This window comes from Balaenoptera acutorostrata, chromosome 2 (assembly GCF_949987535.1).
Source record: "Balaenoptera acutorostrata chromosome 2, mBalAcu1.1, whole genome shotgun sequence".
Taxonomy (NCBI): Eukaryota; Metazoa; Chordata; class Mammalia; order Artiodactyla; family Balaenopteridae; genus Balaenoptera; species Balaenoptera acutorostrata.
In genome coordinates, this window is record NC_080065.1 from 95,087,836 (window position 1) to 95,100,983 (window position 13,148).

At 35.8% G+C, this 13,148-nt stretch overlaps 2 protein-coding genes across 13 annotated transcripts in view; one reads left to right on the forward strand and one right to left on the reverse strand.

The window, feature by feature from the left end:
• CAMK4 (calcium/calmodulin dependent protein kinase IV) overlaps positions 1-13,148 on the forward strand; it is a 254,678-nt gene that overhangs the window by 221,942 nt on the left and 19,588 nt on the right. For 3 of the 4 annotated variants that reach the window (XR_009007091.1, XR_009007092.1, XR_009007090.1), the window contains exons 12-13: positions 9,760-9,818; positions 12,308-12,491. The gene's annotated coding sequence lies outside the window, so the exon portion shown is untranslated. Of the gene's footprint in view, positions 1-9,759; positions 9,819-12,307; positions 12,492-13,044; positions 13,126-13,148 lie in introns of those variants that run through there. The other variant, XR_009007093.1, reaches the window with a different exon arrangement.
• The window catches only part of STARD4 (StAR related lipid transfer domain containing 4), a 49,854-nt gene continuing 46,687 nt past the window's right edge, over positions 9,982-13,148 (reverse strand). For all 9 annotated transcript variants that reach the window (XM_057540070.1, XM_057540069.1, XM_057540073.1 and 6 more), the window contains one exon: positions 9,982-12,191. In XM_057540070.1, the coding sequence (XP_057396053.1) occupies positions 11,962-12,191 (230 nt within the window). In that variant the 3' untranslated portion in view covers positions 9,982-11,961. The remainder of the gene's footprint in view (positions 12,192-13,148) is intronic.

Consider the following 13,148-nt stretch of genomic DNA (forward strand, 5'->3'; position numbering starts at 1 on the left):
AATCAGACATTGCTCTAGTGAAGACTCAAGGCATGTGACTTGGTTGAGCTCAAATGAGCCAAATGGGAAACACCTCTTCCAGTGATACTGTTTGAATATTGGTACAGTGCCATTAGTCAGTAATGGAAAATGAGATTTCACCAATCATTTGCTCTTTGCATGACTTGGTTTGCTACCACTTGTCCCAAATCAATGTTTTGTTCCATCCCTATGGCCATCAAGCTGCCCTCTCGAATTTTGAAGTCCTCTAAAATCCTGGAAAGAGTATCCCAGACTGGTTGAAGAAATGTAGAGTCCTTGGTGGCCCAGAATTTAGTTTGAAACTCTAAACAGCAATGCTAAGACAGCAAAATCATACTGTTCTTAACTAGTTGTTTTCAGCACATTTTGAAAACTGACCTGGAATACCCATGGATATGGAATATTTATATCTGTGTAGTCTTTTCTGTGATTCACTGTGTTAAAAATGACAGATACTTAATCTTCAGTCAGATTATATTTATTTTCCATTTAAAAGATTATTTTGGGCTACTCAAATATAACAGGCTTCATATTAGAATTTTTGAAAGCTGTTGTTTTCCCTAAGCACTCTCTCACTCTGACCATCAGTTGTGGATGATAAAAATTTACTAAGTTTGTCCTTTCTTTGTCCTTTCCTTGATACATGTACGGTAGTTAATCTGGTTTGTAAAGGATACAAGTAAGAATGACTATAAAGTGACAGTCATCTCATAACTGCCACCTTTTAACTTGACCTATTTTTATAGCCTATCATGCAGCTAATATACGGTACATACAAATAGCATATTCATGAGTATGATTTTTATTGTCAAGATTATTTCAGAAGTTCTCAAAATGTTTATATTCATGCACCCTTAATTTCAGTAATCTTTTCATGACCCCCTACCTACCAAGCCAAAAGAATTACCTAACATGCCCATTTTTTAAGTAGTTAGGTCCAAACAATATAATAGTAGTAGTGCATTCCATGTCTGACTGCTGTTGCTGTGTTTCCCTTGACATGTTAAAATGTCCTCTGAGTTTACTGAGTGGGAACAGCACACAGGTGACAGACAAAAGGGATTATCAGTAAACAAGTTAGGGGCTAATGTTTATCCTCTTTCTTATTTGAATGCCAGTCATTCTTTTATCTATGGTCTTTGTGATATACACATAAAACTTACATGTGCATTTTTAAAAAGTAATTTCCACATAACTACCCAAGGAAATAAAGTTAAATCTCCAAAGATCAGTTTTCAAGAGTCAGGCAAACTATGGGTCACGGACCAAATCCACCAGAGCCCTGTTTTATAAATAAAGTTTTATCAGAACACAACCATGCTCATTTATTTATACATTGGCTATGGCTGCTTTCATGCTACTAGGACAGAGTGGAGTAGTTTCAACAGAAGACTGTATGGCCCAGAAAAGCCTAAAATGTTTATCTGGCCTCTTACAGAAAAAAATAGATGACCCTGGTTTTTCATGGCACCCTGCCTTTTTGGTAACATCTAGGAATACAGATTCCCATACTCCAGATTTCTTCTCCTTAGCTTAGGGTTCTTATCCCATTTGCTTCTTAGGAAGTTAGGAGAGGTTTGTTTCTGTGCAGATGGTCTCAACAATAACTTTGCTGTAAGTACAACTTAACAGTAAAATTTCCCTAGAGAACTAAAAATTCAAAATTGCATCATTCCTGAAAAGAAGAGTTTAGAGCATGAACTGACTTGTTTAAGAGAGAGGAATTAGAAAGATTTCTAGCACATCAAGCATGTTTTAGAAAATTGATCCTTTTATTTAAAATCATGTAAATGACATTTTATATTGCCCACATTTAAGTCAATCTGCAGCTGTTACTTAGTAAGCCAAGAAATGAGAGCCCCCTTTGGTTCTGAATCCTTCAGAATATTTTCAAGTAATTTATACCAATTGGATTTTCATTTAATCATTTTTAGGAAATAACATGCTTTATTATGTGGCATTCTATGACAATGACTTGCTTATCAATAGCTCAGGAAACAGGCAAATAGCCAACTTTTTAATGTAGGAAAGCTACTTTCCAATCCCTGTGTTTTTCTGAGTGTTATATATTTCATTTCTTCGGAAAGAGAAGGCCTTGAGCAAATGCTTTCCTTTCCTTTTCTTACATATTTAGAAATCCAAGAGGGCCCCTTTTCTTAGTCTATTTCTGTCACAGAGAAATTATTCATTCCACAATATTTGCCTTAAGGGAAGCAGGTGGCCCAGATATTGAGAATGTAGGCATGCATGACCTTTGTGTTTGACTTGGAACATCTATAGCCAAAAGGTTACAAATGAGATATTGAGTAGAAAACCTATTATCAGCTTATTATTAGGAATACCTAAAATTATATCATGACTCTAATTAAATAATATATTGTTTTCTTTAAACTGTTGCAGCAATCAATATGATGTAGCCACTGGATACACTATAGAACTCAGGAAAAAAAGAGATGAATCATCTGCCTGCTCCTCATGGTTGATGTGAGTAGGAGGGAGACTTTACTGGAATGGAAGAGGGAAAAGGTAAAATGTACATTAGGATGCCACATTCCCACCTACCCATTTTTCTTGATTGCTCAGAGTTTGAAGGCAGTTGTTAATGGACTAAACTTATCATTTTTAAATTTCTCTCAATATCTGGGTCACCAGCTTCCCTTAGAAATGAGTAAACCAAAGCCAGTAGCTAATTTTCCTCCCAGAATAAGAAACTAAACAGTGTAGTTTAGGGAATATTAGGCCTACATCACAAGCACACTTTAAGGAGATGATTCGGTGATTCTGAAGCTTTCTAGGAGCAGCGCATGCCAGGGACCCATTTTCTCAGTAAACTTTCACTGAAAAACAATTACGTACAATGAAAGAGTCAGAGTTGAATTAAACCCATGCTACCCTCTAGGATTGAGCTTTGTTGTTGGAGAGAAAAAACAAGTGTATATATAGCCTGTGCTAAATCTAGGCAGGCAGTAAGCCCTCCAGGGATGGAAAGCAGGAAAAGCTCCCCTTTGCTTGGAATGATCAAGGGAAGCTTTCTGGGAATATTAGCTAAATATAAAGGATGGGGAGAACCTTTGCAGGTAGGGAGGAGGAAGGCAGAACATTTGGCTGAGAAATCTACAGAGTGGAGAACTGTGTTGAAGGAACAATGCTGGGTGTGAAAGACTGAAATCTGCATTGAAGTGTTGCTAAGTCTGCATAAGAGTACCAGATCTTGTGCAAAGTTGAATTAGGCTTCTTCACCCCTTTCTTACTCTGGGTAGACATTTGTGCAGCATTTCCTCAGAGCATGTAGCCCTCTGTGATCTCCTACATACGTGGCTAATTTGGTGTGTCCCCAAGCAGAATAAAAATCACCCAACACATCAAAGACATTTTTGCAAGTCACCAGTTGAAATAAAGCCTCAGTCATGAAAAGCAAAAACTGCACTGGCGAGATCTCCACTGACAAAGCAGAGTAAAAGAAGATAGTGATTATCTGAGTAAGTCTGGCAAAACTCCAGCATCTGAATAACTCCCGGTGACTAGAAAATCACCTAACTACTTGCTAAAGCTTTGCCAGTGGAGGCCACGTCAAGGTTACTTCTTTCACAGTTATTTTAACCTTTTAAATTATCTGACCTGAAAGGGCAATTCCCGCAGGATCTAAGATAGAATTATACCTGAAAGTCTAGACCTCAAAAGACAACCTGTGCTAAGCCTCAGACAATGAAATTTAAAATCTTTGGAGCTGCTTTCCCCAAAATTCAAGCTGATCCTGTGAAGTCCTTTCGTCTCCATCTCTCCCTTTTGCCCCTTTATACACCTCTCTATAATTTCCTTTTTATATCACTCATTGCAGGCAGTATTTTACATCCATCTTCAAGAAACTTTTAAAAACATAATCAGATCACAGTATATATACTTCTAGTTGTCTTGCCACTTTGCTTGTTTCAGATAATGTCTGTGATTAGTAACTGGCTATATTATTTGGGCAAATGAAACGAAGGAAGGGACAAATGTTGACCATCTTCTGAGTGATGGAAGAGGAGTTAAGACGTGGAGATACTGTAGGGGTACAGAAAATACAACTTAGCAGGTGTTGAGAAAGGAATACTTCTTACTAGGGTTTTCAGACTTAGGTGACAGTATCTGGTATGCCTTTTCTAGTTTTTCCTAGAGGAGAAATCTGTACTGCTGCGTTGTCGAAAGTTTTCTGGACTAAAAGGAGATACGCAGCTCAATAGCAGCTTGAAGGATTAGATAATGGAATACCACTCTATACAGGAAACCTACATCTCCAGTAGTTTAGACTGCAAATCATTAGCCAAAAACAACTGCATGTAGGATTTGGAGGACAAAGAAAAAGTGTAAATATTGCAGTTTACACCGCCAAGATTATAGGCTGCCTTCCCAATTTCTGATTGAAAAGAACTGGAAAAGGAGCTGTGAACATTTCATTTTTAAAACCTGTCAAAATGGTGCTATTGACTCCTTCATACAAAGATATATTACAGTATTTTTTAGGTAAACATGTAAGTCTGACCTGGCCATAAATGTAAATATAGAGAATGTTTATAGAGAATTCATCAAAATCATGCCCATTTGCTTTTGACTGCTACCGTTTTGTTCAACGGCAGTGACTGACAGTCCCTGCTTCCAGCATATGGGACACATCAGAGTCACTGGCTCTCAGCTGCCCAAAGCCTGGGGCAGACAACATGACAGCCACAGACAACTGGCTTCTTCTTGGACTCAGGTTAGACAACCCAAGTAAATGACTAAACATGCTCATTTTTTGGTGTTTCCCAGGAACATAACGGAAGAATATGTGACTTGAGGCAAAATGGATGTTGGGAGACTGTTGAAATTGACCTTAGTGAGGGCCAATATTGCTTTGTGTAAGTTCATTCAGATTTGTCAGAGCATGCCAAAAGAAGCATACACCTTACTGCTGGGAAACTTGTAAAGCAATTTGCATGTATGGTATGATAATAAATCATCTAAGAGCCCACCAATACTTTGCATTCCGTGATTTGAAATGTTAGCACAATTCAAGAGTGACACAATGGACATTTTCCTTATATCTGAAATATGGAGTTGAAGCATTTCTTGATTGGTTTTCCATTCTCTCAGGCAACATTATACTTTGAGTTTCATAGCATTTTTAATATTATACAGTGATGTCATAAAATCATAAAGTTAAAAGGGGATCTTAGTAATCATTTAACCCAACAAGCTCATTTTATTAAAGAGAAGTAACACCCAGAGAGGTAATGACTTATCTAAGATCGCAGTCAGTGGCTGAGAAGAGAAGAGATCTGGGTTGCCCATCTCCTAGTCCAGTGCTCTCACGACTGAGAAGTCAATTCACTGGATACAAAGTCAATGCAGCAATTCATGTAAAAATTGATTTTCATTATAAAAATATGAAAATACAGAAAAGCAGATTACCATAAGAACGCCTTCCAAAGACAAGCATTGTCTTTTTTAAAATCTAGCATTAGTTTATTTTTTTCTTACAGACTTTAATCATATTGTAACTTTTTTATGTCAACCTACCACTACAGCAGGCATTTTTTGTATAATCTTCAGAAACAATTTTGATAGCTGCATAATAATCCATTCTCAATTCTTTTTCTTTTCTCAGTTAACACTACATAAAGCTTTTTTCTGAGTTTGGGGAAATCTATCCTAAGGAAATAATCCTAATGTGGAATTGTCGGGCCAAATGATATTCAGTGGTCCCTTCATGATGGTGCTTTCAAACCTGCAGGACCTGAGAATGAAAGGGAAAAACCTTTACGTTCCCTCCTAAGAAGCTGATTGTTAGCAACAATAGTTGTAAAAAGAACTAAAAGTCTTTCTTGAGCTTGGCCACCCAATCAGTTAGCAAACATTTGTGTGAAATATTGAGGGGAAGGCATAATATGTCAGTGAGGTTCACTCTCAGAATTGCAGCTTGCTACTAACTACTATTAGGTCCAAAATCCTCACCTAAACAATGACTTCTGAATTGAGGGAAATGCTAGAGAAAAACAAAAACCTCTTCCATCTGCAAGTCCATTTTTGACTATATGAAACATCTTTTTATTTCAGCCTGGTTTTGCACAATCTCCGGACTACTTCCTTTAATAAAAAACCAGCTGCTTGTACTTAAGGAATGTCACTAAAGCAAAACCTAAGAAGGAAGGTGAAGCTCCTGAAAAAGAACAGTACCATCCAAATAATGAGTAAAAAGCCCATTTTGGTATTTGTACACTATGCTTCCTCCATAATTTTTATTGGCAGAATACTACACCCCACTAATCACCTGTACAGGTAACACAAGTAACATGGATCCACCCTCTATCTCCTGGGATACATTTGCAGTTCATGTTTTCCAGCAATTTTCTGTCATCTCCTGGCCTAGAAGTCTTCATCCATAGTGGACCCTTTGCTCCAGAGGAGTAGAAATGGTATACTATAGACATAAGTCATTCACATCGGACGCCATGTGACACCAACCATTAATTAACAACCTTCCAAGGAAGCTCCATCACCTCATTACCTCAATTACGGACAGCTATGTAGAATCTGCCACATAGAAGGGGCCCAATAAATGTTTCATGGAGGAGTGAAGGACTACTTTGCTATTTTCATTTCTATTTTGTGAGTCTATCATTTTCCTATTGACATTTAAAGGAGCTCTGTACTCACTTTCCAGAGGTGACCCACTGAGAGATGCTATGATTGGCTAGCCAGAGTCATTACCAACCCTTTCTCCAAGAGGCTGGAAATACTTGCCTTCCCAGCTAGTGGTAGTCACGTGACCCAGACTACTAGAAAGAAAAGCTATTGGAGGCTCTGGAAAAGCTTTTACTTTCCTGATAAAAGAGACGATGAGTAGTGCCATGCCTTCCCCTGCTTCTTCTTTACTTGAATGCACATGTAATTTCCAGGGCTAGTTGGTCACCTTATCATATCTGAGGGAAAGATAAGAACTGTAGAAACACTGGCCCTGACATCCTTGAGTTGATAAATACTAATAATTACCGACATCCAGATTTTTTATCAAATGAGGAAAATAACTCCCTATTTGGTTTGTTTTTTGTGTTTTTTTGTTTTTGTTTTTTGTTTGTTTGTTTTTCTGGCCACACCACACAGCTTATGGGATCTTAGTGCCCCGACCACAGATTGAACCCTCAGCAGGTTCAATCAGTCCTAACCACTGGACTGCCAAGGAATTCCCGACTCTCTATTTGTTTAAACCACTTAATAGTCATATTTTCTACTGCATATTTCCCACAGCATCCATAACTACTTTCTTATAATACAGATCAACAGTTCCCTTGTAATCACTTCCACCTTTTTTCAACTCCAAAGGAAATCATCACAATTGCTAATCAAGTTAGTACAATTATTTAAAAATGTATACAATAAACTTTACCTATATGTTACAGTAGTAAGAGCAGAATATGTCATCATCCTTGCTATATGACAGCAAATCAAAATTCAGCAGTATTGTGGCTAATATTATATGAGACATTGGCAGGAGATTAGCATATGCATTGTTAATCTTAATTTTCCAGTTTATATTTTTCTTTTGTAAGAGTTCAGGAAGCTAAACTACATACTTTAAACTCAGACAAGGTTAAAGCAACTTAGATAGTATAAATGGTCAATACACAAGCATCTAGAAATTTTATTCTGATATATTTTGTAGAAATTTTAAAATAAATACACATTTTATTATATTAATGCATGCTCTCATTAGTTTAATGAAGGTTCCAGCTTTACCCATTGGCCCATAAAAGAAAAATAAACTTCTTAAAAATAAAATCTATATATAGTATAGCTTTTATTGAACTGCAAGAGATGAATTTTTATTTAACCATACATGTAAAATCTTTGGAAACAACAAAATAATACAGAAATTATAATTCCAATTTCCTGTGCTCTGGGATTAATCTAATGTTTCTCCTAAGCTCAGATCCCACCATCCCCTACTTCTGGAATTTGAATAAGTAAGGCATGGGAGATAGACTGGACAAGTAATTATACAACACAGGGTCTAATGGACACCTGGTCAAGTCCCCTAGCTTTTCTGGGTTCTGTTAATTTATGCATAGGTTTGGGATAGCTACAGTATCCACTTAATTAAAAGAAACTGGATTCTAACAACTTATTCTAAGGATGCTAGTGTGCTCTTAAACAAACAGGTAAAGCTTTTATCCACATCAAAGGGAATTACTCATATCTAAAAGCTCAATAGACATTAAGAGTTTAAATTGTGCAATGTTTTCCTATCTTCTCCAGAGGTAACCTCCATTACAGAGTTTTTAGCTTGAGAGGTTAATTTAATTCAACTTCAGTGTTGATACAATGTCCTTCAGTTAGGAAAGAAAGAGGGAGGAGAGTAAGAAAGGACTTTTTTATTGGGAGATAATTTTACATATAGAAATCTACAGTTTCAAATATATCCAACCTCAATGAACAGTGAAATGAAGAGATTTTTAACATTAACAATCTGTCTTTAATACTCTAGCAGTTTATATTATACATAACTGCAGAACACTAAATTCTCATAACTATTTTTGCTGAGTATTGTGTTAAACTTCAAGGATTAATCAAGGATTATCAATACAAACTAATATTTCATGCAGAAGTATCACTTATGATAAATTATTTTTTTCTTGTATGAAACTAATTTCCTTAAAAAAATAGGTATCATGTACTGAAAACAGTACTATGCCAAGTGTTTCCTGCATACCCGTGTTTCTAATACAAACTAGCTATAAGCCAGAGAAAATAATCAACCACATAACTACAAGGCAGATTATATTCTTTCATTTCATCAACTGCCCTATGAAAAGTTAATTATCTTCAAAGGAAAATCTTTTGGGGCTGTAATTTTTATTTTACTGACAATTACAACTGATTTATTTCTAATGTTAAGGAGTCCACGTTTAGCAAGCACTGAAGGCTTCAGAGACCAGAAAAGATTTTGTATTTAAGAGAGTGATTCTATGAAATTCTCTACTTCATATTATAGAAAGACAAATTAATATACAGATTAATATAGAACTGTGTGTTATTAAAAGTTATTAAAATTAACTTGAAATGTGGCTAGCCCAAATTAGTAAAATATACACCAGAAGTCAAAAAATTAGTATAAAAGAAGAATGTAAGCTATCTTAAAGATTTTTACAATGATTACATGTTGAAATAATAATATTTTGGATATATGGAGTGAAATGTACTATATTATTAAAATTAACTTCAGCTGTTTCTTTTAATTTTTTTAATGTGGCTGCCAGAAAATTTTAAATTACATATATGGCTCACATTATTTTTCTATTCTACAGCACTGCTATAGAAACAGCAGACTCCATTACATGTTAATATTAATCCCAATCCACACTGTTAAATTTCATATCATTATGATATTTGACATAACATATTTAATACATTATCACAAGATTCCTGAGCTTAGAATCAAATATACCTCTACTCTTGAAAACAAAACCAAACAAAACGTGCTCTAATCTTTTCCATCATCTTCTGTACACTAGCAACTGTGCTAAACTTTGGTTATGTATGATTCAGCAAACACGGAAAAGGGATCTTTTGGGTGATAGAACTATTCTAAAACTGGACTGTTGTGATGGCTGCACAACTATAAATGTATTCAAAAAACAATGGATTGTATACTTACAACTGGTAAATTGTATAGCACTGGAAATTATACCTCAATAAGCTGTTTTGTTTTTTTTTTTTAAGTACACAGCTAGAGCCCAGCAGATTTAAAGTGCCATCTAGAAGCTGCGTATACATTTCAGGTAATTCAAATATAATTCTTCAATCCATCATAGGGCTCAACATTGCAATGAAAATTTTTCCATGAGGGTCATGTTACCTGCAATGGGTCCTCATTCAACAGTGGATTATGTCATCACTAGTTGGAGGTATAAGTTACAAAAAACAAAGGGAACACACAGTAGCTGAAAGTGGACAGTTTATTAGTGGCACCCAGCTCAGGCAATAACAGCCCTTATAATAATGTACATCTTGTTGCAAACTTATCCAATCTGGGCACCCTATAAGTGGACATCTGCTGGTATTTTGCCATGCTAGACTGAATACTGGAATATAAGAAACCTCCTGCTCTACACTAATAAAACCAAATAAAAGACAATAGATTGAGTCAAAATTAACATTTAACAATTTCCATGCGAAACTGAAAGCTAAACTGCTCATTTCTCTTTCCCTATTGCAAGAAAAAAGTAGCAGAGAAATCCATCAGCTCAAAAATTATAGTCAATTTGGAAAAACATTGGTGATTAATAAATTTCAAGTTAAGAACATAGGATCGTTTGTGCATTGCTTCTATCAGACCTTGAAACAAACTATTTTCAATCTAAAATTTGTGAGATTATTCACTATGGATATTATGGTGCTGCCACCTTTTGCTTTTTTTGAACATCATCTCCACACCAAAAAAAATAAAAATAAGTCAGCTCTACTTTTTCTACTTTATCAAAATGGGTCTGAAGAACTATGACTTATGCTTTCTTTACACTCAGGAAAACACAGGAAAGTAAAACACAGATCACACCTTCATGCAATTGAACCACTATACAGTTTTGTGCTTTTTGTGGCCTATCTAGTAAATACTATTTCCAGAGCTCTCTTTACCCCATGTTAACCAAAAAAAAAAAAAAGAAGAAGAGAAAATGAAACAGTGGGAACAGTAATAATAACACATAAGTAACACATTGAACACTGGAACAGATTTCAAGATGTGTACATGTACACAAATATAAATATAAACAAAAATTTGAAAGGACACTGAGTTCCCTCAAGTTCTCATCTTAGATATAAACTAGGTGGATAGTTCAAAAGCCAAAGACCATATGGAATGTTAAAATCATTTAGGAATGTTCATTTAATGCAGCCACAGAATCGAGGGACATATTATAGTCCATTCTAGTTATAAAATGACTCATCCAGGCATTTAGATAAATCTATGAATGCATTTGTTCTAGTTCCAGACTGAAGTTACATCACAATTGTGAATGCTTATGACGTAGTTATACTTTATGAGTTGAGTGACACATTTAAAACTCAAACATGTATAAAACATTCACTGAATTTGACTTTCTAGAGAGATGATTCTCTATTGGTCAGTATTGGATACCACCACCCATTTCACCTAACCCAGAATACTGTCCAATCAATGTGGTGTCCCAGCACATATCTGGCAGTTTTTTACACTGTCTTATTCATTCATAAATGCTTTTAAGACTCCCAAAATAAAAGCCCATAAAGATATGAATATATTTTTAAAGATATCTACAAAATAATGCTATCCAGGTATCAAAACTGAATTGCATTTTACTATGATACCTATTCTTTTCTTACTTCTGATATTTTCAATAGGTAAAGTAGTACAAGTCAACTGACAATGAAGTTCATCTTTATAAAGTATAGAGAAGAGCTTTTTTTCTTTAGTCCAAGATATTGTTAAACTCATAGAGCATACGAGAAGTAAAGCATTAATATTTAACTCCTCCCAAAATTAAAACTTTTACAGAATGTTCATAAAGCTCTAAAATAGGTGATTTTAACCTACCAGCATGAAGCTTGGCTTTCTCTAATTTCTAAGTAGCCAAAATATTCATACTGAGGCACTATTCAATTTCTTAAGAGTTTGTGTCAAAGAACTGTATCTACTTCTTGGTGGATTTCTGTCATACTCTCCATTCCTAGACATATCACCATACCAAACAATGTGCAAATAACTGTTTAGGAAAACTGAAATGCCCACTCTAGATAGCTATTTACTTTAGGAATAAAATAAACCAAAAACATCTCAAAATTTTCTACAGGCTATGCAGAAGACAGGAAAGGATGATTTTTACAGGCCATGCAGCTAAGAGAGAGAGTAGATTCAGGGACTATAATACTATAAGTTTAAACATATTATGCCTTTTGTAAGGCTTTTTGTAAATCACCATAGAAGTTGATTAAAGTGCTTGCCATGGCTGTATCTACTGCAGACTGGGGAATCATTCCACGCAGATCCGTCTGAATATAGCCTGTCAAAAGACTCCGGTTTGGACTGTCTTTAAGAGGAACACAAAACCAACCACAGGGATGGTTATATCCGCGAACAAATTCTGATCTCTTTTCACTCCAGTCAAGGCTTATCCCTACAAGGCAATTTAAAATGACACTATTAATAGCAATGACTGACATTAATCTAAAACTCTCACTAAAAAATATTATCAGATTTCTTATTTACATATTTTTCTTCTTATCCATGTAGATGAAAATTAAGCCCCAAGAGTGACCGTGGAAGAATGAAAAGGATAATTACCAAGTGGAGTTCTGACAGAGGCTGGTAGATATGTAATGGGGAAAGTTCTAATCCCTTCAGAATAAATGGCATCATATCATCTTGGTAACTCCTTGGAAACTACAAATCTTCTCTGTAGCAGCCAGGCCTCAAGGTACTAATAATGAAACCTGTGTACCACCACTGCTCCCCATAGGCACTACCATATCAAACTTTGGTTCTGGCTGGTTCAGATTAAACAGGTAGATGTGTACCTACAACTGCCAACTCAAATATATATTGTACATACAAAAATATTAATTTACCTATAGATATATTTTAGAAAGCAGGAGCCTTCTAACAGTATCTTTAATTTTGAAAAGAAAAATATTACACAGATCAAGGAAGGAAAAGTACTCTAACACATACCAAGCCCATTTTTTCTAAGTATATGACTAGAAGCTGTTTCTTGAGAGTGACTTAGAAGGAAACCCAACGACTAGATCCCTTTCTTAGAGGCAGTCATGCGTTCCATATTTGTTAGCTGTGACCTGAAGGATACTGTGTAATGGGGAACAAAAACTCATCAGAAAGATTGCAAAAACCTTCTCGATATCGTTATTTTAATCCCTAGGGTTTAGCATTTGCAAACAGAGCTTAGTGATTATAAAATAACTATGGGGACTTCCCTGGTGGTGCAGTGGTTAAGAATCTGCCTGCCAATGCAGGGGACACAGGTTCGATCCCTGGTCCGGGAGGATCCCACATGCCGCGGAGCAACTGAGCCCGTGTGCCACAACTACTGAGCCCGCATGCCACAACTACTGAAGCC